General features: G+C 57.6%; 1 protein-coding gene across 1 annotated transcript in view; it reads right to left on the bottom strand.

Annotated features, from left to right (window-relative positions):
• Nucleotides 1–27349, bottom strand: part of MYO18B (myosin XVIIIB) — a 58693-nt gene that overhangs the window by 20181 nt on the left and 11163 nt on the right. The window contains exons 12-33 of the mRNA XM_057412412.1: nucleotides 24142–24312; nucleotides 23341–23431; nucleotides 21404–21596; nucleotides 20243–20323; nucleotides 19686–19833; nucleotides 19416–19575; nucleotides 18147–18330; nucleotides 17427–17619; nucleotides 16802–16911; nucleotides 15008–15073; nucleotides 13286–13558; nucleotides 12020–12109; nucleotides 11237–11356; nucleotides 11022–11130; nucleotides 10390–10514; nucleotides 9457–9611; nucleotides 8820–8943; nucleotides 8112–8312; nucleotides 7894–8004; nucleotides 6512–6616; nucleotides 3393–3539; nucleotides 100–213 (exon numbers count right to left, since the gene is read on the bottom strand). Coding sequence (XP_057268395.1) covers nucleotides 100–213; nucleotides 3393–3539; nucleotides 6512–6616; nucleotides 7894–8004; nucleotides 8112–8312; nucleotides 8820–8943; nucleotides 9457–9611; nucleotides 10390–10514; nucleotides 11022–11130; nucleotides 11237–11356; nucleotides 12020–12109; nucleotides 13286–13558; nucleotides 15008–15073; nucleotides 16802–16911; nucleotides 17427–17619; nucleotides 18147–18330; nucleotides 19416–19575; nucleotides 19686–19833; nucleotides 20243–20323; nucleotides 21404–21596; nucleotides 23341–23431; nucleotides 24142–24312 — 3071 coding nt within the window. The remainder of the gene's footprint in view (nucleotides 1–99; nucleotides 214–3392; nucleotides 3540–6511; nucleotides 6617–7893; nucleotides 8005–8111; nucleotides 8313–8819; nucleotides 8944–9456; nucleotides 9612–10389; nucleotides 10515–11021; nucleotides 11131–11236; nucleotides 11357–12019; nucleotides 12110–13285; nucleotides 13559–15007; nucleotides 15074–16801; nucleotides 16912–17426; nucleotides 17620–18146; nucleotides 18331–19415; nucleotides 19576–19685; nucleotides 19834–20242; nucleotides 20324–21403; nucleotides 21597–23340; nucleotides 23432–24141; nucleotides 24313–27349) is intronic.

The following is a 27349-nucleotide window of genomic DNA, read 5'->3' as shown; positions in this document are numbered from 1 at the left end:
TTCCTCCAGAGCAGCTTGCTCCAGGCCTCTGTGTCCAACCTGCTCTCACCCCAACACCCTGCCTGGTGATTTAATAAACCTGCATCTCCATGCACACACCAGGGCCTTGCTTCTGCTCAGGGTCTCCAGCTCCATGTGCAAGCTCTCCAGCTGCTGCGCCGCTGCCTGCTGGGTCCTCTGGGCCTCTGCGCACCTCGCTTCGCTCTCTTCCAACTGGGAGAGATCGGGAGAGAAAGCAGTGAAAGGAGCAGAATGCACGCTCAGATCCCCGCATTCCCCTTACCCCCCGGCTTCTTTGCTCTTCGCCCCCAGCGCATCTCCCCTGCTATTGCACCTCTCGCTGCCGCGGCCCAGGGAGAGCCGGGATCATTAATTTGCAAAATTATGGGAATTACGTGTAATTCCTGATTAGAGCAATTCATGGTTCCGAGCTCGCAAATGGGTTTTTCACGTGGCATAAATCGCATTTGCAAATACACACGAAATCCCCCATTTAGAAATGCTAATTCTGCTCCCGGTTTTTATAGCTCAGCCGTTAAGACTTACAATGGTCTTAAATGGGCTGCGAAACATCTGGGAGATGCAGCATCATCCCCCAAGCGCACAGTGCCGGGACGGAGGCGGCTGTACCTGAACAGCCAGTTCCTTCTCTCTCGGTACCCTTTCTTTCTCTTCCTTACCATAAAGAAGCCTAAACCCCTCCGCTGGCTGCTCATTTCCCACACCCGGTCCCGGTTTCCTTGCAGAGGATGCAGAGCTCCCAAGGGAATGGGAGCCGCTGCACGCCACGGCTCCCAGCAAACCAAAGGCTCCCAAGAAGGAGAGTTGGAGCCTTTTAGGCTATTTTCTCCGGGTTTACTTGTGGATTTTAACTCCCTCCCTTTAAAACCAGGGGGGATTATGAAGCACTACAACAGGAGCAATCCTCGGCTCATCTCCCTCGATTGCTTGGGGCGATTGAGACCTACTCGAAGTTGAGCGGGTAGTTTGCTTCCTCAGTGCCCAATCTGCAGGGGAAATGGAAGTCCCTTAAAGTCAATGGCTCTTTTTATACTCCTGGCACGGCACCTCTTCCCTCTCCATCCCCGGGCCTCAGCGATAGCCTTTCCTGCACTGCATCCCCTTCTCACTATCTTTAACCTCTTCGGTGAGAAAACCTCCACCTCCTGGGACCACCACCTCCATCCCTGAGCCCTCCGGTCACCCCTGCATGACCCAAGGAACAGATGGGAAGAAATAAACCCCAACATCTTCGTGTCTCCAGCTTTGAGCCTGCCAGAAGCTACTCACTGTGGGAAAGACAAAGCTCTGGCACGGCGGCATTTGGCACTTTGAATGCTACAGAAAGGCTGTGCCGTGCCCAGACTCAGCCTGTGCTGATGGTCGGGTCTATTCATACACCTGCAGAGCCATGTGCTGTGCTCCCCTTCCTCCCAGGTGCTGAGAAATAGCCCTTGGGTTTGCATAAGGCTCAGGCATGACCAAAATGAACCAAGTGATGGCTGCTGGGAGGTGTTAAAGGTGCCAAGCACACCGACTGCTGGTGTTGTGGCCAAGGGCTTTTCCACCTGCCCAGCGCCAGGCTCCTCCAGGATCAACCCCATCCACACCAACCGTGGCATTTCCCTTGCCACGATCACACTGAAACTCCAGATCCAAGGGAAACACATCCCAGCAGCTCTCATTAAATCCCAGCCTCCATTGCACTTCGTGTAATGGAATTTTCCCACTTGGGAGGAATAAACTGAAATCCCCTCCCCTCCCAAAATGCATAATGTATGAATTTCAGAACAACAGGAGTTTGTGCTGCACCATCTGTTAAATACCTGCGTAAAATGGATGCTTCAGCCTTATTAAGAAACAATGCTACACTCGCAGCCATATGGATTTTGATTAACGGGAATGTAGCATTTCAGCAAAGCCCTCGCTCCTGGGGAGGTTTGTGGGCTGGTGCGAGGATGCATGGGCTTTTGAGAGAGTCGTCATGAATGCCATTAGGAATGGGCTCGATTTAAAGGACGCAATAAAGAATCCTGCGGCATTTTAACGCAGGCAGAGCCTCGGTGCCGGTGGTGCAGTAAAATGTCAGCATCCCCAACATTTGGGCTCTCTGCTCTCTTCCAAAACAGGAGGTAGCCGGGCAGAGGCTGGGAGGGAGCTGGCGTGGGCCATAAGGCACCACAGGAAGAGAAAGCGCTGATGTCCCGCAGGAGCCTGCCTGGCTGCAGGGACCAGGATGCTCAGAGAACAAGGCAGTATTCCCACAACAAGGTGGGGCTGGATACCAAGGGTATGGCCATGCTCCAGCAATGCAATCACTGCCTGGTCCCTCAGATCAGCCTGTGGAAGGGTCCCTCAGCTCCAGCCCACTGCTGTGAGCTCCATCACTGAGCGTAGGGCACTGCCCCATGGGTGGGGAGGAGCAAAGCAGGGGCTGTGCATCACCTCCAGCCCCAAAGCAGGATTCAGGAAGTACTGAGGGGTTTGCTGCTAAGTGCAGCACTGCGCCATTAGCTCAATAATGTTCAAGAGAGAGCACAGCAGTGCCAGAAATGGCCATTCCCACTGCCCATGCCCAGCCCAGCCACGCCATCCCCTGCCCTGGCTGTCTGGGCCAGTAGCACAGGCATGGGCATAGATGTGAGCATGGGCATGGGCATGGACACTGCACCAGGCCGAGCTCACCTTCCCCTTCTCCCTCAGCACAGGTGGGAACAGCTGCTGCTCACAGATGTTATTTATGCAGAACTATTACCACAATTACATATGTGTGTTGTTGGAATTGCTCAGGCTTCCCCATTAGTTTGTTTCCAGGGGAAATGTACAGTACAGATTAATTACTGGGTGGGTTGGAAGGACTGGCACTGTTCACTCAGTCCCGGCATAATGGGATGCACATGCAGGACCAGCCTGTGGAGGGACAGCCCCATGCCACTCCTGTCCCATGGGACCCTGAGCTCGCCCCAGGGCTGAGGCCATCCCTGGCGTGGGGGGCAAAGTGTGGCACAGGGCTGTGAACCTGGGCTGTCTGCACTTAAACTACAGCAAATCCACGGCAATCCCTGCTCCTGCTTTACAGCATCCCTATGGCAACACCTCCCGAACGAGGCACCGCTCCTTATTACACAAACAGAAAACACTCAACAGAAGGTAATTAATAGGGATGCGGGGAAAAAGAAGGAGGCAAAAAGATACTTAACCACTGTTGGCTTCATGACAGAGAAGTGCTCCTCACAAGGAGGCCCTCACCAGTGCAAGAGGCACTTCTCACCACGGCCTGGCACAGCGCGGGGTCCCCTCACCACCCTCAAACCCAGGAGGTGCGGGAATGCCTCTCGCAGGGTCCCACTGAGAGGTGATGCTCCAGGGCAGGGGATGCGGGCAGCACCCACCTGCCTGCGCAGCCGCTCCACGTCCTGGGCGCTGGCGCCGGGCTCTGCGGGCGCTGCCACCAGCAGCTGCACGTCAGCGAGCAGAGCCCGCGTCCGGCGCAGGTCCCGCCGCAGCCGCTTCTCCACATCGAAGTCCCGGTGGCCGATCTGGGGAGGGAGAAAGGGTTGTCCTGAGCGCTGCTGCCCCATCCCACCCCGCAGCCTCCGCTGGACCTGGCCAGCCATTGCCGAGGTGTCCCCACACAGTCTGAGAACAGGGAAACACGTTGGCAATGCTGAGGATGATGCGAGAAGGTAGCAAATATCCATGTGCAGATATTACCATTTTCCATCTATCAAACCATGGAACCCCAGCCTGGTTTGGGTTGAAGGGACCTCAAAGCCCATCCAGCTCCAACCCCTGCCACGGGCAGGGACCCCTTCCACTGGAGCAGCTTGCTCCAAGCCCCTGTGTTCAACCTGGCCTTGAGCACTGCCAGGGATGGGGCAGCCACAGCTTCTCTGGGCACCCTGTGCCAGCGCCTCAGCACCCTCCCAGGGAAGAGCTTCTGCCTAAGATCTAATCTAAATCCCCCCACTTCCATCTTTAATTTGATTCTTTAAATCCTAGTTAATCTTTTCATTAATAGTATTTATTTTACTTAATTAAATTATGAATGTCATCATTAAAATGATTTAATAGTTGGTGAAAGGGAGAAAATAAACTTTGTAAACACTAAAACTAACAGATTCCACCAAAACACCACATTTTTCCCGACCAGAAAGCTGTTCTTCTGAAAGCATTTCCCCTAGCGTCCATCAGCAACGTGCCAGCCCTGTGACCACCCATGGGATCAATGAACAGCCTGGCCATGAGATCAGGGGGGACAGGCAGGCACTGTGGTTGCCAGATCTGGAGCACCCTCTCCTCTTACCACCGAGCATGTCACCCCCATGATGCAAGCAGCAGGGCCAGAGAGGGGCAGTGTCCAGTGTCTGCACTGAGAGCTGGCACGGGGAAGTCATGGTGTGAAAGCAAAAACAGCCAGAAAACCCTCTCTGCTCCTTCGGGGAAAACAGAGCCCAGGGTAAGGGAAAGCCAGCACAAGGGGGAAAGGGAAGAAAACACCAAATGCCAGCGAGGAGAGCTCCAATAGGAGTTATTTACACACCTCTACTGCAAAGCATCTGGAGCCCCCAGGCAGCTGCAGAGGGATGTATCTGATGCTGCTGCTCTTGCTGCAGCACCACTGCTGGGTGATCGGGATGCTCACCCCAGGCATGTGGTGTCCCCACGTTACTCTGACGCCTTTTAAAGAAGGGAAGTGGGAAGCACCCTGGAAAAAAACCCTTTCCACTCCCCACTGGAGCTGAGAGCAACCATGGTTACGAGGATGAGAGAACGAGAGACAGCAAATAAACAGGGACATGGTTTCAGTGCTGGATTTCAGGCCAATTGAGGTACAAGAGCTTCTCCATCGAGCCTGTTTGCCACATCTCTTGTTTCAAAGCTCTTCTCCCATTTTCTGTTCAGTGGCTAAAATTCATCGTGCGGCTCTGACCCCGTAACCCTGTTCTGGTGCTGGAGCCAGAGACCATCCCAGTTCCATCTCCTTAATTAGTTTGCTGAGTTTCTTTCCCCTGTTCTAATAAACTGCTCTGAAGCACAGCATCCTCTGCAAATCACACAGCGTTTACAGCAAGCCTACAGCGCAGCAGGCTGCTGCTATCCCTGCCATCCCTATGGATGGGCTCAGCATCATTTCCCTGTAGCTCAGGGTCTACCCTGATGGATTTTGTGTCATCAGTGGCAGCTGCCCCCACCTCCCACCATTGCAGCCTGGTGCTTTTTAGGTTAAAAAGCTGGGATTTCATTCAATAACTGCTCACAAGCACTAGCTGCACCGTTCCGTCCCTTTCTCCCCTGCCACGTCCACTGCGCTCAGTGGGGCCAGTCCTGGTGAGGAGAAGGTGTCTTTCCTCGAGAGCCCTCTCCTCATCCATCTTAGTTCTCCTCCACTGAGCAGGAGGGACGTGCTGGACTGAGAGGCACTTGTAATCATACCCTGCTTTTATACAGCGAGATTTATACTGACAGCTCCCACAACATTTTATAAGCCAGGAGCAGGGCCGATGTTATGGATAAGCCTCATCGGACCATTTTGTGTCTATGTGAAATATGCCCAGCATTCCAACGCTCCCGGAGTCATCCCGTTGATGAACACATGCAAGTGCCAGGGTTGGTGAGCTGGTGAAACCCAGCTTGTGCCAGTGCCTGGAGGACACGGTGCCTGATGACCAGGTAACCGGCTCCTCCTCTGCTGTGTGCAGGGGGGTGCAGTGTGATGGGGGCATCAGCGCCAGGGAGCCCTGGGGTGCACCAGCACTCACATGGACTCTGAGCACACTGCTCTGATGCCACCCTCAGCCCCAGCAGCCCCTTGACCCCAGGGAAGGGCCAGGCAGGACCTCACTTGGTCTCCAGAGCTCCTTCAGCAGGAGCTGTGCATGAGGCAGCCCCTGGGCCTGGCTGCTGGGTGATGCTAAGTGATGCCCAGCCCGATAAATGCTGCTCAATGAGGCAGCTTTCAGCCCCTCGCCTTCTAATTTAACAGGGAGCAGCTGTGTGTGTTTTTCCCATTACATGCACTTCAATCACTGCCACAGACACATTAGAGAGTGAAAAAGGATTTGTTCAACAAATGCGGCTGGGGCAGAATTCCTCTGCAAAGAGGGGAATGGGATGAACTGCCTTTCTGGGCAGCTGGAGCCGCTCCAGCCGTTTGGCTCGCATGAAAATACCAGCGAAAAGCAGATGACTCCCCCAGCTTAGAGAACCCTCAGCTCCCCTCCATGGGGCTGGCTGGGTCCTGCACGATGCCTGCAGCCCCAGAGCCCTCCCAGCACCCAGTGCGTGCTGCAGCACGTGCCACTGCTCGGATGGGCAGCGTTTGGAAGGGCATCGCTGCCGGCTGTGCGTGAAGAGCCAAGCTGCTGCCCATCCACACACTCACATTCACACCCCTTTTGTTATGGGGTTTGAGCCAGGGCATGGGTTTAGCAGCCAGGAGGTAGCAGCCAGGAGAGCAGAGTGAGCTTCACCCCACCAGCAGCCCCTGGGGTGGGCTCTGTGCTCTTACCTGCTCACACAAGGTGCTGATGAGCCCTTCCAGGTCCTGCTTCTCATGCAGCACCATCTGCTTCTCCTCGTGCTCCTGTTCCAGCTGCATCTCCAGCTGCCGGAGCTGTGCATGGGAGACAACCACAGCCCTGCTCAGAGCCCAGCATCCCCCGCCAAGGCACCGTGTGGCTCAGCCACAGCAGCCCCAGGATGGTGCACACTGAAACCTCCCATCGCTGCAGCCAGGGATGGGGACCAGGGATGGGCCACATCCCCTGGAGCATCTGCTGCCCTCAGGCAGTGCAACAGCCAGGGGAGCAAGGGGAAGCAGTCCAGAAACCTAAAGGATTTCTGGGGATGTGCTGGGCTATTTAAGCTAATCCACACTCAGAGGTCCCCGAGGGGTGCCCCTGCAGCTCTGGAGCAGTAGCACAGGGCCTTGAACCACCCAGAAGAGGAGTTGGCTCCAATCCCTGCCACTGCTCAGAAACAGGGCTCAGAAGGGGAGCGGGAGCAGGCTGCTAAGGATCAATTGCTCTCTGGTGTCCCTCTGCCATGTACTCATTTGGAAAATAATAGTCAGGCCATGCAGGGCGAGGGAGAGAAGGGATGAATGGCTCTGCTGGCTGAGAGAGCCGCAAGGCACAGCATCTCTAGCGATGCTGCCACTCTGCACAGGGCAATTGGACAGGCAGAGAGGTGCGGAAGGACAGGGAGGACCCGGGGGAGGATCCCTCAGCAATGCATCCCCACAACCAGCCCAGAGCTTCCAGCATCCAGCAGAAGGGGAGCACAGGGGGAAACGGTGTCTGCACCGTGGCAGCCCCCGTAGCACACAGGGCTTTATGGCTTTGGGCATGAGTCTGTGCTGACAGGAGCAGGAGGAGCAGAGGTTGCCTCATTTGCCTTTCCACTTGTCCTGCCTTCCTAAAATAGCACATGCAAAGCCCCACTGGCTGCTTCACTGAGCCTCGGCAATGTTAATTCACTATGGCCAGCCAGGTATGCCCCAGGCCTGATGCGAATTGGCTGCTACCACACACCCCACATCAAACACCCCGGGGGTTCTGCAGAAACTGGAGTTCCTGTTCACATGCCACCGACCTCATGGCCTTGTTGAAGTGGTATTTTCTGTTCATTAGCACCCGACACAAAGCCCTGTCTGGCTGGAGCTGTGCCTTCAGCATGATGCTGGTGCTACCAGGAGCAGCATCTCATGTGCTGCATCGCACATGGCTCTTGTGCACCATCCCTGCAGCCCCTCCAGCACATGGGGACCTACGTCTGCCCCAGACCCTCATTCTGCACCCTGGGGCTGAGGCTGGGGCTCACGCTGGGGAAGCAGCGAGGAGGAAGGACCCCTGTGCAGCCAGCATCATCCCCACCCCATCGCCGACCTACCCTCCTCTGGCAGGACTGCCGCACATCCTCCAGCTCCTCGTCCTTGTCCTCCAGCTCCTTGTGGTGGATCTGCTTCATCCGCTCTATCTCCAGCTCCAGGCGCTGGTGTTGCTGTAGGACCCACAGGGGATTGCCCGGCGGTTGCAGACAGCCCCGGAGGGATGGGGATGCTGCAGGCTTAGCACGCGAGCAGCGGTGAGCATCCCCAGCCACGGTACCTGCTCCAGGTGATCAACAGCGGCCGTTTGCTGCTCCAGCTCCTTCCTCTGCTCGGCAGCGCTGGCCTCCATGTCCCAGAGCTGCTTCCGGAGTGCAGGCACTGCCCGGGCATCCATGGTGCTGGGGGTGCTGAGCTCCTCCACGCGGCCGGCCAGCACCGACACCTTCTGCGTCAGGCCGGACACCTCTGCCTCCTTCTGCTGCTCGGGGGGCAGAGCAGGGGGTCAGGGGCTTTGCGCTTGCACCCTGCTCCTGACACCCAGACCATTCCCAGCTGCATCCTCAGGACCATCCTCAGACCCTGCCTGCACCAGCAGCCCCATCCCCATCACAAGCCCTGGGGTGGCTGCAGCAGCGTTGCAGCCCCCGCAGCCCCAGCACACCACGTCCCTGTGGCCTCTTTCAGGTGAGGCTGTGGGTAGAGGCGTGGAGAAGAGCACAAGTGGCTTCGGTGGAAATGAGGGGCTGGTAATGCGCTCAGCATGGGTGGTTATCACTCATGTACAATGATAGCCTTTCTCCTGGCAGAGCATGATGGCATTTAAATACATTAGGAGCATCCTAGAACTGCACTGAAAGAAACTGGAATGAAGTTGCTGGGCTTGTGCCTGATTGCCTCAGCTATAATTACAGAGATAATGGCTCGGCTCTGAGAGCTCTTCCCAAAACTGGATATAATGCCACAAAGTGGGATATTCCCCTCTTACCTCCAAGCGCTGCTGGAGTTTGCCCATCTCCCAGCGGATGCTGCTGTTCTCCTGCGACACTTTCTCACGGAGGCTCTTCTCAAAGGCAGACTCTCCCAGGGCCTGGGCTAACTGCAGGTCGAACCTGGGTGGGGAAACACAGCTCACCTCAGCGCCTTTGTATCTCTGCGTCAGAGCAACCCCCAGCCCTCCGTCAGCATCTCAGCACAGGACAGCAGGGAACATGAGAAATGAAGGGTAAATTAAAAGGAACTATAATGCAGTTGGTGTTTTCCCATGTTTTCTCTGCCTGCTTGGTATCCAATTTTGGGGCAGAAAACCCATTTCCTTTGAACAGCAGCACTAAAGCACCGGGGGTCATTTCTTACGCTCCTCTGTTGCACAACCGCGTTTGCCAGCGGTGCTCCCAGCACAAGCACATGCACACCAAGGACACACGGGGTACCCCAGCCCAAGGATGCCCCAAGCCCCAGCATCCCTCCCCAGAGCATCACACTGAGAGCGATTTCCATTATGGAAGGAGGTTACAGTCACCCAGCCACGCGATGCAAACCCCCCCTCATGCTCCGTGCACCCTCCACCAGCCAAAGCAGAAACAGCAGCAGCCCCCCCTTCCTCCCCCCCCGCCCAGCCTTACCTTTTCTGTCTCTTCTCCAGCTCGTGGCTGCGGCTCTGCTGGCTCTCGGCGAGCACCCGCGCATCCTCCAGCTCGCAGGCCAGGCGCCGGCACCGCCGCCGCAGCTGCTGCGATGCCCTCTTGGCCGCCTCGCATGCTGCCTGCGCCGCGCCGAGCTGCGGGCACAGCGGGTGAGACCCCACAGCATGGAGCCAGGGATGGGTCACCCCAGACCCACCACGAACCAAGACCGCCCCCACACACCTGCAGCATCCCAGCCCTGCTCCTAAAAACCAGCGCTGGATCCCTCAAGGAATCAGATCGTGTTTGGGATACGGATACACACAGAGCTCTTGCTGGCCAGAGAATGGAGCCATTAAGGAATGACTTTAAATAAGCAAAATCTTGCATTAATGGAGCCTGTAATTCCAAACCAACTATTGGGAAGCAAATGGGCTGTTTTGCTTTACCCAAACTCCAACGACCGGCCTGCTTTTCTTATTACTTGTTAATGTACCATGAATAATACCAATTTATTTGGTTTATCCTCATGGGAAGTGACCTGGCTCCCAGGAACGGCTCAGGGAGGCACAGTGGCTCTTTCCCTCCTCATGGCAGAGCTCGGGAACTGCCATCTCTTTACCTTAGCAGCTCTATGCATGAGGGATGGTGTGAGCACGGTACCCAAAACACAGCTCAGCACCAAGACCACCACTGAGGCCCTCCCCACCCTGTGCTCATGCTCACGCTTAACCATGGTAGAATTTTGCCACGTTCTGGCACAAAACTGGTTTTATAAGCTTGAAGGAATTTTGGGATATTTATTCTCAAACCAGTGGCCAGTGAAAGCATCAGCCCCAAGCGGCTGCGTTTCTGAGCCTCAGCCTGCCCAGGGAGCAGGGAGAGGAGCCCCAGCTCCAGCAGCATCCCTGCGCCATGGCCGGCAGCACTTGCCTTCTGCTCCAGCCCGGTCCTGGTGCCCCGCTCAGACTCGAGGCGCTGCTCCAGCTGCACCAGCCGCTTCCGCAGGAAGGAGATCTCCGTCTGCGCGCACTCGAAGCGCACTTGCCACTCGTCCTCTGCCAGCAGAGACACACAAGAGGGGCTGGGGGGTGCTCGGGCCCAACCAGCCATGCCAGGGCAGGATCGGTGAATACACAACAGCACCGTGGCTCCTGCATGGCACAGATGCCAGCACCAAGCTCGTAGGGGTGCAGCTCTGCTCCAGCTCACGCAGCACAGGTACCCCCACCTTCAGCAAAGCACGCGTGCTCATCCCACCCCATCCCACCCCATCCTCCTCATCACTCCACAACATGCTTCAACCACACTGCCAGGTAGTGCCAGTCAGTGCCGGCAGTGCCCTTAGGCAGAATCCCTGCCTGCATCCCAGCTCCATGCAACAGCCAGAGCTGTGCATGCTCCTGCCCTTGCCAGCTCCCTGCTGGGTAAGCATTGCAGAATGACAACACCACGCTGTGAAAGCAGCACTGCTTGAGGGGGCAAACCAAAAGGCTTTCGTGCCCTGCAGGGACAGGTCAGACTGGATGCCCAGAGCATGCATCACCCCGAAGGGACACCCCTACCTCCTCCAGAGCCACTTATCTTCATCTCACGCAACTGAACCAGCTGCTGGGCCTCCTCCAGCTGCTTTTCCACTGCCTCCAGTTTCTTCTGCACTTGGTCGTGTTTGCTCTGGGGGACGTGGGGAAGGAGGGAGCAGCTTTACCCGGCTCCGAGGCACTCAGGTCTGAAGGCAGCATCACCACCGGCATGGCCCAGCATGTCAGGGCTCTCCTACCTGCAGCTCCTGCAGCTCCCGGGCTCCCCGCAGCCTCTCTGCCCGCTCCCCATCCAGGACCTGGCAGGCGACATCGCCCTTGTACTGCTCGTCCGAGAGCTCCGTGTTCAGGTCGATGATCTGGGGGGGAACAGGGAGTCAGACTGGGTAGTGCTGTGCAGGCATCGACCCGAGGGTCCCGACTGCTCACACTGCCTGTGCTTAGGGGACATGGTAAGTGCACATCAGCACCAACCAGTGTCAGCAGAACCCCAGGCTCCCATTGACAGCACCCAGCAAAGAGCAACCGCTGCAGGAGCCTGTGGCTGCATCCCTGCAGGGGATGTGCAGGACACTTCTGCATGCCACCTCCTCGGTGTTAGCATTGATCCCATGGAGCCAAGTCACTTGTGGTGCCTGCACAGGTCAGCGAGCCTGCAGTCCTGAGAGCATCATGGGCTACATCAGTGTGTAATTTCCCGTTCTAATTGCAGCCTTTCAGCAGCAGAAGGGGTGACACTCGCATCGCCACACTCCAGCCTCATGCACTGCACCGGTGGCAGCACAGGGTGACATCTGCCCTTGCTGCAGGGGACATGAGGCTTTCCCTGGGGACACCCCTGGGAACAGCCCGCTCCCAAGGCATCTGGGCTGCTCTCTGGGTGCAAGCACTCACTGCTGAGGCAGGCAGGATCCCACCCAGCATGGACCCCGCAATGATGCTGGTCCTGAGTGCTGCAGTTGGGCAACGCAGGGCTGTTACAGATGTGTCTGGGGGCTCTACAGCAGTGTTTGGGGCTCTACCTTGCTCTCCAGCTTCTCTGCGTTCTGCCTGAGCTCGCTGCATTCCTGCTCGGATTTTTCCAGCTTCCTTCTCAGCGCTGCCAGCTCCTCCTAGGGAAGATTGCAAAACAGCACACATGGAGAGCTCCAGCATCCCCAGCTTACTGATGAAAACCTCGTTTCCTGTTCAGAAGAAGCAGGAGAGACACGGCTGCCTTATTAATACAATTCACCAGGCAGCTTTGAAGGCTGCTCACTGCAAAGTGCCGGGACTGCAGCTCCTGACAGGAATTCCGTCGGAGGGACCGCCGGCTCTGCTGCGCGCACTGGGCACGCTTCATGAGCAAGCAGCAGCCCTCAAAGGCCGGGATGAGCAGCCAAGCGCTGGCATCCTGCTCGAGGAGCATTCCGGGGCCCTGGCCGGCCGTCACAGCGCGGGGGCAAAGGCACCTTGTTTGCTGTGATCCCTTTCCAGGCAGCCCGGCTGTAAGAGCAGCGAGAGCCGCGCGGTGCTGCCTCGTCCTGCTTTGAGTTCCTGCTCAGCCCTGAGCAGAAGCAGAACGTGCGGAGCTCTGATAAAGACAGAGGTTAACGGGTGCTGGGGCCTGATGGATCCCAGGCGGGTTTGGAGGGAGAAACAGAGCCTTGGGCAGCTTTTACTTCATCTGAACCAGCCTGAAAACACCTTGTTAAAACCTCACTGAGGCAAAAGGAGGAGCAGGACGCCAGGAAGACAAAGAATTGAGTGCAGGTCTGGGTGCAGAAGGGGCCTGTCCGGGGTCAGCAGATGCCCATTAACCACCCTCGTCTCCAGTGGCAGCACAGGGGAAAGCCAGCACAGCGCTGGGGACAGTACAGAGCAGTCCCTTGCCCCAGGGGTGTGCTCGGCTGCCCAGCATCTGTCATCCTACAGACTGACATGGGGCATCCATCTACAAACGGCTTGGCTCAGCAGACCCAGAACCTTGCAGGGGGCATAGGGAGGGCAGTGGGGCGGCCACGGCCCTAGAACAGGGCTTTGGCTAAGGGGACATGGTGCATTTGTTACTCTCCCCCTAAAGGAGAGTTATTTCTCTCTCCACAGCAAAATGCATTACTCAGGGCAAAAAATGCAGTGCCAAGAACAGATGACAGCTTCTGATGGTCAGTAAAACATCTCTGCTCTGACGGGAGTGACTTCTGTCCAACCTGCCAGACAGAGCCCCTAAAGGATCCCATCCCATCCCATCCCATCCCATCCCATCCCACCCCATCCCATCCCATCCCATCCCATCCTTCAATGCATACTTCTTTGGCCTGGAGCTGCTCCTCTGTGAGGTTAACACTGAGCAGGGGCCGCACACGGCTCAGGAGCTGCCACCAGGGCCAGTGCCTGATGGCCTGGAACACCACCAGGTTCTTCTGGATGCAGCGGGTGGCCAGGCGCTGGATCTTCAGCCTCTTGAAGTTCTGGCGGCTGAGGAAGCCCTTGCACGCAGCCTGGAGCAGGATCATCTTCTGGGCTATCAGCTTGTCCCGCTGCTTCTCCAGTCGGGAGATGACTCCCGGCTTCAGGAAAACCTGATGGCAAGAAACGGACATTCAGGATGGGTCTGAAACCTGCCCGAGGCCAGTGGGATGTGTTTATAGCGAACACCTGCAGCCCCCCAGAGACCTGCAGGAGACTGAAGGTCCTTGGACAAGTGCATGAGACTCTGCACCAGCCTTAGAGCAGCTCCAGTGCCTAAAGGGGCTGCAGGAAAGCTGGAGAGGGGCTTGGGACAAGGGATGTAGGGACAGGCCAAGGGGAATGGCTTGAACCTGCCAGAGGGGAGACTGAGATGAGCTCTCAGGCAGAAGCTCTTCCCTGTGAGGGTGCTGAGGCGCTGGCACAGGGTGCCCAGAGAAGCTGTGGCTGCCCCATCCCTGGCAGTGTTCAAGGCCAGGTTGGACACAGGGGCTTGGAGCAAGCTGCTCCAGTGGAAGGGGTCCCTGCCCGGGGCAGGGGTTGGAGCTGGATGGGCTTTAAGGGCCCTTCCAACCCAAACCAGGCTGGGGTTCTGTGATACAGATTTGCTGCCATTGAATTCAGCCCATATCGATCTCTCAGTGTAAGATCCCTGTCATTGCCTGGTGAAGCTCTCGGCACATGGGACTGATCCGTCCCCACTACTGTGCCCCATTTACATAATACAGCTATAACAAACACTGAATTACACTTGTGAAGCCAGTGGCACGCTTAGAGCTGCATTTGAAAGATGCTAAATTGAATCAAAGAACAATCCCAAGGAAACTCCCTTTCCAGAGATAATGCTATGATTGCTCCAGCACATACCTGATTGCCTCATTAACGTCTGTATTAACTTCAGAAGACAGTAACTTTAGAAGCTAGTGCAAAATCAATGCTCAAAGCAACGGCAAAACTAACTCTCCATAACAAGATGTGACTGGAGCTGCTATTGCGCTATTGATTAAGTACAAGGGTTCCATAGAAGAGGTAATTGCAAACTGCACTGTGCAGGATAAAAGAAAGTTATTTTGTGCCACAGAACCGTGCCATGAATCCTTTCTCCATAGACTCCGGGAGCCGCGGGTAAGCACGCAAGCAAAACTCAGTTTGCTTTGAGATTATCACATTTAAGTCCAAATGCTGCTGCTGCGATGCCTCAGCTGCCCGGCTGTGCAGCGTTAACCCCAGCCCACCAAAACCACGGGTGCCCAATCCTCATTAACTCCCAGGAGATATCAAAGGCGAAGAGGAAGATCAGTGCCACGAGGGCTGGATTTCGATAACAAGGTACACACCTCACCACACTTCACAGTCACGTTTTGAATGCTCTCAAACGTGAATTAGGGCCCTTCTGCTTTGATGCTTGGTGAGGCTTGGTTTCCCAGCCCCCTGGGCACAGCAGAAGAAAGGGGTTCTCCCTGCCTTGGGAAGCTTTGGGCAGCTGGAAGTGCCCGGCATGGCACTGGCTCTGCCTGTACACACAGAGAGCAAGGGGGAAGCAGAGCCAGGAGCCATCGTACCTGGCTGCGCCCGATGGCAACGCTGCTCTTCTCCAGATCCAGCGCCTGGAAGAGCTCCTGTATGGCCTGTGGAGGAGGAGCACATCACTGAACTGCTCAGAAAACACTGACACCCTGAGAGGAGCCTGCTGAAATAGGGCACAGACCCCTGGTCCTTGTAGGCACCCAAGTAAGGGTGCACCCAGCCCCGAGTCCTGCTGTGAGAAGGGTAGAGAGCCCCCATCCATGGGTGGCTGTGGCTGGAGGCTACTGAGGGGAAGGTGAGAGCCCACCCAGCCAACAGCTCTGCCTGTGGAGCTGCAAGCAGGAGAGAAAGCACCAAGTTCCCCCTGGAGCCAAGCGGTGCAGAGCTGAGCCCCTGCGGGGAGGCAAGTGGGAAAAGAAGCCTGAACTCAATTACCCTGAGCTTTGGCCCAGCGCATGCATGCAGCAGCCAGGAACACCGCACATTTCCCCAGGGCAGCCAACGCTATCTGGACAAATTGATGATGTGGAAACCCCAGAGCTCCCGAAATTCAAACGAAACCCCTCCGCTAATGCTTCACTCAAACAACAGCCTCTGGAGGCCACACACGTCTCCTCCATGAAGAATCATTGCACTGTGGCCCCTGGAGCACCTTGCTGCAGCAGAACTGCACCGCAGCCTGCAGCGCTGCATGCAGTGGGGCAAGATGGGGATGGAGCATGCGAGTGCATGGGGATATGGAGCAGCACCATGCATGAAACAGTGTGCCAGAGGTGAGGAAGTGCCTGCTACTGAGACACGGCTGGAACAGTGCAGGACCGCCCCATCCCATCCCATCCCATCCCATCCCATCCCATCCCCAACAGCAGGGCCAGCATGAGCACAGGGTCAGTCATTGCTGCACCACCACCCTCACTCCACACAAGCATCTCTCGTGCTGCAGTGGCCGAGTGAATGCACTCACTGGGAAGCAGCCTCCCGCTAACAGCGCATGGCAGTGAGCTCCAGGGAGGCCGGGATTTTCCAAATCCCCAGCTTACACAGTGCTGACAAGGCACCCTCTGCCTCCTTACCGCGTTTAATAACAACATTGACCTTTTCTGGCTGTCAAACTTGTCTTATTAAATCCCGAGGTCTTAACTGAATCCGCACACCCTGGCTGGCAGCTCGCACAACAGAGCACGTGCCCATGTTTAATTCATCTCCTCCCGCCTCTTCCCGGCTCTCAGTGCCTCTCACAGCCTGCTCCAGGGACACGGGGGGGGGTCTCCCAAGTTTCTGCTATACATTTATTATGAAACAAATAAAACTGGCAAATCCCCATCTTCATTCCTGAGCTCCCCTCAGTTTCAGGCTTTGTGGGATGAGGTGAGGAGCCACCCTGGGCTGCTCCTTTACAAGGGCCTGAAGGCAGATGATGCCCCATCGCCAAGAACCTGCATTGCCCTGCTCTGATGAGTCCCTCAGAATGCTGCCTGGCTTGTCCCCAGCCAGCCAGTTTTTGAGGAGCCAGGGCAAGAGATGGGTGCTGCCATGCTGGGACCCCTGCATCCCAGCAACAACAGATGCCTGAGTAAGGCAGGGCCTGGGAAGCAGTTCCTGTCCCAGGGCAGGGAGATGCTGGCATCGCCTCTTTGCAGAGAGGACAGCGGGGCTCATGCAGGGCACAGGCAATGCCAGCACAGTGGCTACCTGCAGGGAGCTGCAGGAGTTGCTCCTCCTTGCAAAGAAAGCCCTTACAGCACTGGGAAAGGCTGGAGGAGCTCCAGCACCGGTACAGCCCGGTGAGGGGCTCCCAGGCCACATTCCCCATGCCACCCAGCACGTACCTTGCTCTCATCCGGCACCTCGTAGGCAGAGGTGTGCTTCTTCATGACATCCGGAGCCAAGACCTGGAAGCGCCTTCGGAACTGGGTGAGGAGCAGGCGATCCGCATACCCTGGGGACACACAGACATCACTGGGGGCTGCACCAGCCTCGGGGCACGGGGCTCTCACCAAACACCGGGGAGGGAACTGGCAGTGGGGGGCTGAGGTGAGGGGTACCTCACCCCAGGGGCATGTCCTGTGCACACCAAGAGGCATTGAGGGTGATGGGGACCAGGGAGCTATAGTGAGGGCAGGGTAGCAGGAGCAGGGAAGCAGCAGAGGTGCACTTGAGGTGGCCAGACACCACCCTAGAACCTCCTGTCATGCAGTAGATGCCCCCGGGCTGCCTGCATGGGTCCCTCTGCCCCTGGCAGTGACTGTGACCGTGGTAGGCGCAGGTCTAGCTTGACGCATGGATGCTCCAGAGGGAACATGCAGGCAAGAGAAGGGCTGGGAACCCCTGCAGAAAGCAGCGAGAAAACCTCGAGGGCTTTCTGAAGTGGGGCTGGAGAGAGGCAGATGAGGAGCAAAGCCGGGTGTGGATGGGCAGCACGCACACCCCGAAGCGGCGGGGGGCCGGGCCTACCGATGCGGTGCAGGCGCAGGGCATCCAGGAGCTGGGCCCCCTCCAGCTGTGTCCGCAGGGTCGGCACATCCAGCTGCGGGGCTGCGTCGGGCGGCGCGGGGGGACGAGGCAGCGGCCCCTGGGGCCCCGCTCCCGGGAGCAGGCAGTGCACGAAGTGCAGCCGGGACCGGCGGAGGAGGCTCGTGAGCGCGTCCTGCCGGGCAAGCAGGGGTGAGCGGGGACGGAGCCGTGGTGGGGACCCCCCGCACCCCTCGCAGTCCTCCTCAGAACCCGCAGAGCTCAGTGCGTGTCAGGAACAACTTGGGTCCGCGATGCGAGCCCAGCACAGAGGTCACAGAGGCTGAGTGCGACCCTTCCTACTGAAACCCCACGTTCTCAGTTGATGAGCTACAGGGTTGAGGGTCGCTGGGTGAGGGTTTGCCAGAGACACCCAGCCCCTCAAAGCAGGAGTCAGCAGAGACTGTGCTTCGCTCCTCGAGAGCGTTTAGGCACCTGATTACGGCTGAGGTCAGCAGGAGCTTGGCACGCACCCAGCACGGAGGCTGCCCCAGTTGCCAGAGCGCTTAAGAGGATCAAGCGGTGGGCAGCGAGGTGCGTGTGCGATCTGCTCCATGACCCCTTTGCCTGGGATGCTCCGGCGTGGCCACAGCAGCACCCCGGGCTCGGGGCGCTGCAGGACCCAGCCCCGCGGTGCTGGCCCCGGGCTCCCCGCGCACTCACCGCCTGCAGCTTGAGCTGGGCGCACACCGACCGCTTCCTCACGGCCGCGAAGCTGCTGGCGAAGCTCTTCCTGACGCAGGCGCTGCGGTGCAGGGCTGCCTGCGAGCGTCCCTCCAGCCCCGCCACGGCCCGGCAGCCCAGCGGCGCCCGCACCCGCGGCTCCAGCAGCTCCCGCACGGCCTCGCTGCGAGCAATGAGCAGCGGGGTCAGTGCTGGGGGTCCTCGGCTTCAAAGCCCCTTCCATGGGGATGCAGCCCCCAGCATCCCAACTTCAGCATCAGTGCAGCCGCAGGGCACCCAGCCACGGAGCAGAGCAGGGTGCCGGGACACCTCCCACCCCTCTGCTCCTCTCTGGTTTGGGCGCTGAGCTGCCCACCTCTGTTGAAACTTCCCTGAATGGAAGCCTGAACCAAAAGGAGCTGGGAATGTTTAAGCACAAGGTCAAAGTCCTGCCGTGTGCACAGACATTGGCAGCAGCTCCATTACATTTCAAGTCCAATTTAGTGTACAAAGTTCCTTGAGGAGGTGGGGGAAACCTGCCCCATTGCTGCACAGGGACCCGACCTTGGGCAGCGATGCTTCACAACTGAATGCCCACCCTATGGCACTGTGGAGCCGAGGACATCGTGGGGTTCACCTGGTGCCCCCCATTCCCCCACTGCCCACGCCTGCAGGAGGAGACCCCCACCGAAAGGCCAATGTCACGGATGCACTGACTGGAAGAAGCCAGACAGCTCTGATGGGAAGCTGTTCACTGCGGTGCTCTTCACCAGCTCGCCCGCAGCATCTGCTGTGATCACAGTGTGTACATCCTGCTGTCAGTCAGCCCCAGGGCTTGATGGCTGCGAGTCAAATCACTTGACATCTGCTCCCCACACCTCAGCTAGGCTCTCAGGATTCCCACAAAGCTGGGCTGAAGCTGTGGGGGTTTATGGCTTCCTTGCACTGGTGTCAGCATGTGCCTGGGGCTGCCCGGCAGACAGGATCCCATCAGCTCCGTGCCCATCTAAAGCCAGATCGGCTCCATCACTGCACTGTGCATTGGACAGGAGGTGTGGGGACGGGCAGCACCGAGGCTGCAGGGCCCCTCCTGTCTGCTGAGATGCCCCACACACCCTCTTCTTCCCCACCACGAGTGGCCTCCCAGAGCTCAGGCAGCTTTGCAGTCTCAACTCTCACTGGCATCATCCCCATCCCACTCCACTGCCATGGGATCCCAATCCCGCTCCCACAGGGATGACAGCACCACGGCACCTCGCTCGTACTTACACTGTGGACTGCTGCAGCACCTGCAGGGCGTTCTGTGCCGAGAGGTTGAACTTGGCTTTGCTGACCCAGCCCGTCAGGTCGTAGCGCACGGGGTCTGTGCCCAGCCTGTGGTTGATCTCAAAGTGCAGCCCCTGCTCGCACCTCCGCATGTGGCTGTCCCCTGCAGCAGCACCCCAGGACAAAAGCTGTTTAACCGGCTACACGGGCTCTTCAGCTCCCACAGCTACACTGTGATGCCAAAGGACGGGGGCAGAGCTGGTCCCAGCTTACCCTCCTGGTCGGGTCCCTCTGCAGTGAAGTAGGAGCACAGGCGGTCGAAGGCGGCTCCATCCCCAGAACCAGGGGTCAGTGCCTCCTCATCCAGGATCCACAGCAGCCCCCTGCGGTCGGATCCCGGGCTGCCCGGCAGCGCCTGTGGCTGCAGAGGGATTGGGTTTGGGAATGGGGCAGCCGTGCCAGCCTGCTCCCCACCACCGCTGTCCTGTGTCCCCGGCCCCAGAACAGTCAGAACAGGGTTGGGAAACCCTCCTGGCCCCATCCAGCTCCGGACACCTTCACCCTTGAGACCTCCGCAGCCACACAGCATCCCAAAGGGACCAGTCATCCCGCTCTGCAGCCAGGCTGGGAGATGTGCCCGGGGTGCCGGCCTTGGACAGGATGGGTGCTTGTATTTTAGGGTGATGCTGCACCCTCCCCTGCAGCCCCACAGGCTGCTCTGTGCCAAACACACCACGAGGCCCTGCTCTGCCTCTGAATCCCTCCCTCCTCAGAGCAGGAGGATGCTCCAAGTGCTACCGGAGCAAGCAGCTCCCATGGGAACAGGTTACCTGTGAGGAGCTCAGGTCGATGATGGACAGCGTGTCCAGAGGAGAGCGCTCTGGAAGATCAAAAGACACCTCAACATTTTCCTGGAAAACATTATTTAAAAGCTGCTTTAGTCACAGTCTGGCATCGGGAAGCCAAGAGGAGATAGGTCGGCATGGAGGGGGAGGAAGGTGGCAAGGATGCTGCTCCCACTCAGCTCTGTGGGGTTCTATTCCTCAACCAAGGCCTGCAGTGGGTGCCCCCACTGCAGGGTCTCCCACCACCCACACACCATCCCGGCACCCCTACATGTGCCCTGGGGCACGGGGAGCCCCTGGGATGGGCAGGGTGAGCCCTTGCTCCTGTGTGAAGCAGGGATGCTCAGCAAGAGCCAGAGCTTCAGTGTCTCTGCATGATAACACTGAGGTTCAGGTCTGCAGCCTCAGCATGCGAGTGGAGAAAGCAGCAGAGGGGCTGCGGTTTCTGCCTACCAGGACACATGCCAGCATCACCCCATGTGTGAGCCAGCTCGGGGAGGAAATGGGTCACTGGGGCTCGGGCTCACAGCGGCAGTCCCATGGCTCAAAGGGAATGTGCTTGCACCAGGGCAGGCAGCATCAAAGCGGAGCCTGCTGAGCCCCCTGCCATTTCAAGCTCAGCCAGTACCTGTATATCCACCACCAGCGAAGAGCACACAGATACTTACTTGGTGCAAGTGTTGTGTGAATATTAAGCCATGGGAATTCAACTCTTTTCCCAGGGCTAGAGGTATTAGAGTGACTCCTGCAAGCTTAATAAGCTCATCTCTCCTGGTAGGTTTTTCAGCAGCTTATTTCTGCAATAATTTATCATCTTCCTTCCTATCCTCTATTATTCATCACCTGAGGGAAAACTCAGCTGCACCAGAAGGGCACAAAGTGCCTGAGCTGGAGGAAGCATTTCCAGAGAGGTGACAAGACAGCCTGGCACCTCGGGAATGTCAGGAATACCCCAAGGATCCATGACTGGGGCAGTGAGGAGAGGAGAGACCCGGCTCAAGGCGCCTGCTCCAAGCAGACCCCTCATTTCTACACCCCCTCACTAAAGGCACTGAGTTATTTGGCCACGCCGTGGCAGAGCACGGGGACCCGCTGGGTCAGAGCCCCGTCCCGTGGGGGGAAGCAGCCCCAGCCCCTGCTCCTCACCTCTCTGTACGTCTCCATCTCCGAAACGAAGGTTTTCTCATAGAAGAGGGCCTGCAGCCGCTCGTGCACGTAGTTGTGGCAGAGCTCCTCGAAGGTCGCCGCGCGCTCGCGGCGCTGATGCCGCGGGTTCTGGAAGCCGGGGGTGTCCACCACGGCGATGGAGGCCATGGAGAGGTGTGGGGAGGAGAAGGACCTGTGGAAAGAGGCACTCGCATCATAGGTTTTATCCACGGCCATGCCCCAGCTCTCCCTGTGGAGGTGACGCTGCCTCCTCCTCCTCCTGATGTGCAGCATCCCTGGGTGGGCACCGTCCCATGTAGCAGTGGCCAGCACTCCCCATCTCCCCTTCTTCCCATGTCTCCTGCCAGACAGCACCCACACTGTCCCTTTGCTTCTCCCTTCTCCCTCATCTTTCATCTATTCAAGCCGAGCATCTCCTCCCAGCCTGGATGGAAGCACAAGGCACGGACTTCTCCTGACCTGGCCTAATGAACCCTTAACAGTGGCGTGGGATGAGAGGGCAGCAGGGGAGTCCGACCCTGGGAAACCTCCAGGAGTGTTTTAATGCACGTTCTGAATCACCATCACATCCTGCTGCTCCATCCCCAGCAGCCCTGCAGCAGGGCGAGATTAAAGGATTTCTCCTCGGTGGCACTGGGCAGTGAGGATGCTTCCATGAAACACAGGGTGGAATGAAGAAACAGATGTATATTTATGAAGTGCTGCCTACAGATTTCCATTGCAGCATCCTCCTGCAGCTGGGGTTGAAACATTCAGGCTCACCATCACCGTCATCTCACCGAGGAACAGGGTTTTCATGGAACGTGCCTGGATTGTTATTGCAGTGGTTTAACAGGCTTTGGTGGGCTGAGATGGAAAATAAAGCTGGGCAAAGCAAAGCTACCTTTAAAGAGAAGAAGGGACCCGGGGCACATCCTGAGCTAATGCTGTTATTTAGGAGAACCAGCAGCATTTTGCTTCTCTGTCAGCCCTTTGAGTCCCATCAGCAATTTCCCTTTGGAGTGTGGTTGCTAGGAATTACAATAAAAATATTTGGCAGGTTAAATAACTGCAGGTTAAAACACACAGCAACAACACGGAGTATTTTGGGCACCAGCCTTTATGTGGATGCTGACTTCAACAAACTGAGCTGCACATCAGAACTGAGAAAATGGAACAGTTTGGAGGGCTGATCCTCGCCCGCGTGTTACCTTATTCCGTTTATCCCAGTAGCCAACTTTGGATTTGCAGCACCTGAGCACATATATCAGCCCCCAGAAGATGAACTTCCCATCCTGGCTCTCCAGATGGAAATAAGCCCCTGGGGCAGAGGAAGGTGCTGTCTGCTTGGCCACACCAGCACTAGGATGCAGCTGCAGCTCCCAGGGCACCTCGGCAGCTACTTGGGTACCAGAGCCTCGCCCTGACACCTCAGTCATCCCCTGTGATGGAGCGACTCCCAGGACACACCTGCAAGGCTCTCTGTGGGGTTCCTGGACTGGTTTGCTGCTCTGCCTGTACTGGTAACCTTGATTTCAGTCTGCAAAGTCACATCTATTATTAATAGGAAGCCGGGCTGCTCCTCTCAGCACTGTGTTGCCCTACTTGGTGTGTCTGCCCATGGCACAGCTTAGAAGCTGCAGCAGGAGAGGGGCCAGGTCTCTGTGCCAGGCTGCCCATGCTGGGGAGGACCAGGACACGTGCTGCCCTGTGCAACACCCGGCTGCAGACACTGATGCTCCGAAGGGCCCTTTTGTGCCCAGTGCTGGCTCTCAGCCCTCAGAAGGTCCGAGCACAGCGCATGTCCCATACGGACATCTCCAGATCACTTCCTTCCTCAGCAGGCAGCAGTTGCCAGCTCCGTGCCTCTCCCTGGAGACCCCCAGCGAAGGCTCTGACAAAGGAGCCATCACTCGCAGCACCCGGCAGCTCAGTACCTGTTGATCAGCGAGACGATTGCACCAAAGAGCTCCTCATAGAGACCCGAAGCCATCCCCTCCACACACTCCACACCCGTCATCTTCGGCCCTGGCACAGGCAGAGGGGAGAGGAGACAAAGACACATCATCTGTTGGCAGCACACAGAGCCCGGCCGGTAGCAGCCCCAAGCACAGCATCACTCCCTCACACAGTCACTGCATGTCACCCACCTGCTTCCAGCTCCCCCCATGCCTCCTGCCTAACGTGCACCGAGGAGAGAAATCTATTGCCATGTTAAAGGCCAGTTCTTGCTTTCATCAGAATAACTGGCAGGGGGCTGGCTGTAACTCTGCTGCTGAGGATGAGTTGGGTGTGGAAAGGCTCCCCTTAAAGCTGGGCATATCCCACATGCTGGATCTGCCTCGGAATTAGATTCATGTATTAACTCGAGGTTTAGAGCAGCTCAGGAGCAGTTTGTCCAGCTGGGGATCGTTCAGGACATGGGTGCCCACAGCACAACACCAGCACAGCTTCATCTGTGGGCAGGGGGGAAATGAGCGCAGCGTGCTGCCCTCCTGGTTTGGGGTTTTCCCTGCCTTTCCCAGGAGGACCCAGCCACATTACTTACGTGCCAGGGGGCACTATCGGAGCTCCCCTGGTTTTCGCAGTTAACAAAATAACACGAACGCACTGAGATGGACCCCGCTGCCTGCAAAGCGAGGGGCGCTTCCCCTCCCGCAGCCACCCTCCTCCTGCGCAGGGAGCGCCGCCGGTCCCCATCACCCGCAAGCCCAGGACAGCGGCTGCAGCGCCGGTACCTGCCGGGCTCTCCTGCGCCGGGGGCAGTCGGCGGCCCCGCGCCGTGACCTGCTCCAGGATGTGCTTGAGGTGGTGCTTGAAGGTGGCCGTGCTCAGCTCCTCCAGGTCGCAGCCCAGCGCCGCCGCCGCGCTGCTCGCGCACTCGAACTTCATGAACTGCTTCCTGCCCGCTGCGGGGGAACGGGGCAGGATGGGCTCAGCAGGGCCGGCTGCAGGCACCCCCCTGCTCCCGTGGGCAACCCCCAGGTCAGGCCACGAGGGTGGGTGGAGGTGCGGGACCAGCGTGCCCCAGCTTCCCTCCGGCCCCCGAGGATGCTGGATCAGCCCTTTCCTCACATCCTCTCATGCAGGGGTGCTGAGGCGCTGGCACAGAGAAGCTGTGGCTGCCCCATCCCTGGCAGTGCTCAAGGCCAGGTTGGACACAGGGGCTTGGAGCAAGCTGCTCCAGTGGAAGGGGTCCCTGCCCGGGGCAGGGGTTGGAGCTGGAGGAGCTTTGAGGTCCCTTCCAACCCGAACCAGGCTGGGGTTCTGTGATCCCTAACGGGGCGTTCCAGAGCAAGGACCCAGCAGCACTTGGATGCTTGACTGAGACCAGGGTCCAAACCAGCTACAAATCAACCCTTCCGGTTCGAAGGCATGGTTGGGAGGAATCTCCTCACTCCCCAGCTGCATCACATCACACTGAACCCAAAAGCTTTTCCCTCCCTAAAGCCCATCTACTTGCTCCTGCTGCCCTTTTTCCTTTGGGACAATTCCAGTACCTCTCAGCACTCAGTCCCAGTGGCCTGCTCGGCTCCGCTCCCATGTGCTGTACACGGGGCTGCCCTCCCTACAAGCACACTTATGCTAGCAACAGTTGTAAGGCTTTTCTCAGCTTCACAGGGTAATTACCATATTAAAGGCTGGCTGACTCCACAAAGGCTGACAGCTTTGTGCTAAAGGATTGCCCAAGGGACAAGAAGACCCTTTTTTTTTGGTCAGAATGGGGTTCAAGACTTTAAATATCTCCAATAGATGCTTTTGAGCTTATTTTGCCCACTGTAGTGCTCCCCAGGTGCTCCGAGCATCCCTCCTGCCCAGTGAGACAGGGCAGAGAAGGGGCAGCTCCAAGGAGATGTTTTGTGGCAACTCAGAGCAAGTCTGGACCCATGTGGGCACAACACGCCCAGGCTGCTGCTGCCAGCAAGGCATCAGCAACGTTGTGCTTTCCAAGAGCACCAATGGAGCAAACCAGCAGATGTGTTGATGGAAGCTGACGGGATTAGGAACCAATCCCTCAGACTCCGGGATCACCTTCCCCACCTCTGGTGATGTTTGCTGTGCCCGAGAGCAGCCTCACAAACGGAGCCTGCACGCAATATTTACATGCAGCAGCAGCAGCAGCGATTCCAGCTTCATGATTAAAGTCAACAGGGAAACAATCTGCAGGATAAACCCCTTCACAAATCCAGCAAGGAATGAGCAGAGGCGGAGCAGGCAAGACCCCAGGGCTTGTGGGTGGTGGTGGATGAGGATCCAGCCAGGGGATCACGTACAGGATGATCCCTTAGAACACAGCTGGTGGCTGGTGGCAGGGCTTTGGGATGGAGAGCAAGAAATGGCCACATCCTGGCCAGCCCCATGGGGGACCAGGGTCCCCTGCTTCAGGCTGAGGTGATGCACAAAGCAGCTAAAGCACACGGCAGGGCCTGGGGGTTCACAGCACACCTGAGAGAGTCACCCCCCCCTTCCCCTTTGATCTTTCCCCATTATTTCTTATTCTGACTGAAGGCCTCCAACATCAAGGACTGTGCTGGAGCAGGCACAGGAACCGCCTCAACAATCCAGGCTTTGATTTACTTCGATTTCACTTGTTTTCCTCTGAGCTGGTTGGACACAGGCTCCTTCCTGACAGACAGGAGATGTCCTGGGAAGCAGAGGGGCTGCAGGGCCAGGGCTGCCCCAGACCTGCCCCACTGCCCGGCTCCCACAGCAGCATCCTGTGCTGCACGCTCCAGCATCCCACACTGGCTACTCCAGCATCGCACTGGCCAATGCAGCATCCCATGCCTGCCACTCCAGTATCCTATGCTGGCCACTCTGGCACCCCCGAGACAGCTGAGGGGCTCCATTCACCCCAGCCCCAGTGCAAACTCTTCCCAATGGAGCAGTTGCAAGTGGAGAAGCCATTCACCCCACCAGGCTGCTCCATCACGGAACACATCCTGCTGCTCCGGGCAGAGGGATGCAGCTCCCTGCTTCACACCTCCACAAACCAAACCACTGCCTGAGCAGCACATGTCCCAGTCCCCACTGGGAGCCCTTTGGTGCTCCCCAGATTGCCCCCTCGCTGTAAGTAGCTGGTGAGAGCTGAGTCAACAGGCAGGCTTGCTCAGCCTGCCCATTCACTTCCACTGATTTTACCATTAAAACATTTGCCCTGCTAATGGGACAAATAAAAGAGCCCATTTGTTCCTCTTTATTACCCTGGGAGGGGATAGGGAGACAGAGGAGGCTCCTCCTGGCTTGAATGGTTAATCCATTTGTCCTGCACTAAATTCTCCAGTCTATTCTCTGCTGACCCATTGCCTGATGTACGACATATTAAAGCCTATATATAACAAAGGGAAGAGCTGTGTAATAGCATGATTAAAGAAATCTGCCATTCTGGCTGCATTTCCCCGGCTGCTTGCAATAAAGATGTCAGAGCACTGAACAGATAGCACTGCACGCAGGAGACAGCCCGCCTGGACCAGGGCTGTGCTGTGACCACACGAAGGAGATGCACCATTAACGGGATCTCCACGTGCTTCCCAGCCCCCCCCAGCAGCCAGCCAGGCTCCAGCCAGAACCTGGCTATTCCCAGTGTGTTCTGCTCCTGCTTCCCTGGCTCTGAACCCTGCACCACGGCCAGGGCACAAGGGAAAAGCAGCTCCCATGCTGAGCAGAGATGCGCTGGGGCGCAGACCCCCCCAGCATACCACTGCCCACAGGCCTGGATCTCTTCCCTGCTCCCTGCAAAGCACAATTCCCAGAAAACCTCCTCATTTTGCAGACCTGGGTAGCAGAACCCGGAGCTCTGCCCAGTTCATGCTCCAAACTGGGATCCTCTGCCCCGGGACACACATCACCCTGCCTAAATCCTCCGGCCTGGGGAAAAGGAATCCTAAGGACATCCCACAGCGTACAGGGCTTAGAATCATAGAATCAGCTAGGAGGGAAAAGACC

This window comes from Pezoporus wallicus, unplaced genomic scaffold, assembly GCF_028554395.1.
Source record: "Pezoporus wallicus isolate ANWC-B61680 ecotype Strahan unplaced genomic scaffold, APGP_CSIRO_Pwel_v1 contig_13850, whole genome shotgun sequence".
NCBI classification, from domain to species: Eukaryota; Metazoa; Chordata; class Aves; order Psittaciformes; family Psittacidae; genus Pezoporus; species Pezoporus wallicus.
Note: the sequence above shows the minus strand (reverse complement) of the source record. Positions and strands in the feature narration are given on the sequence as shown.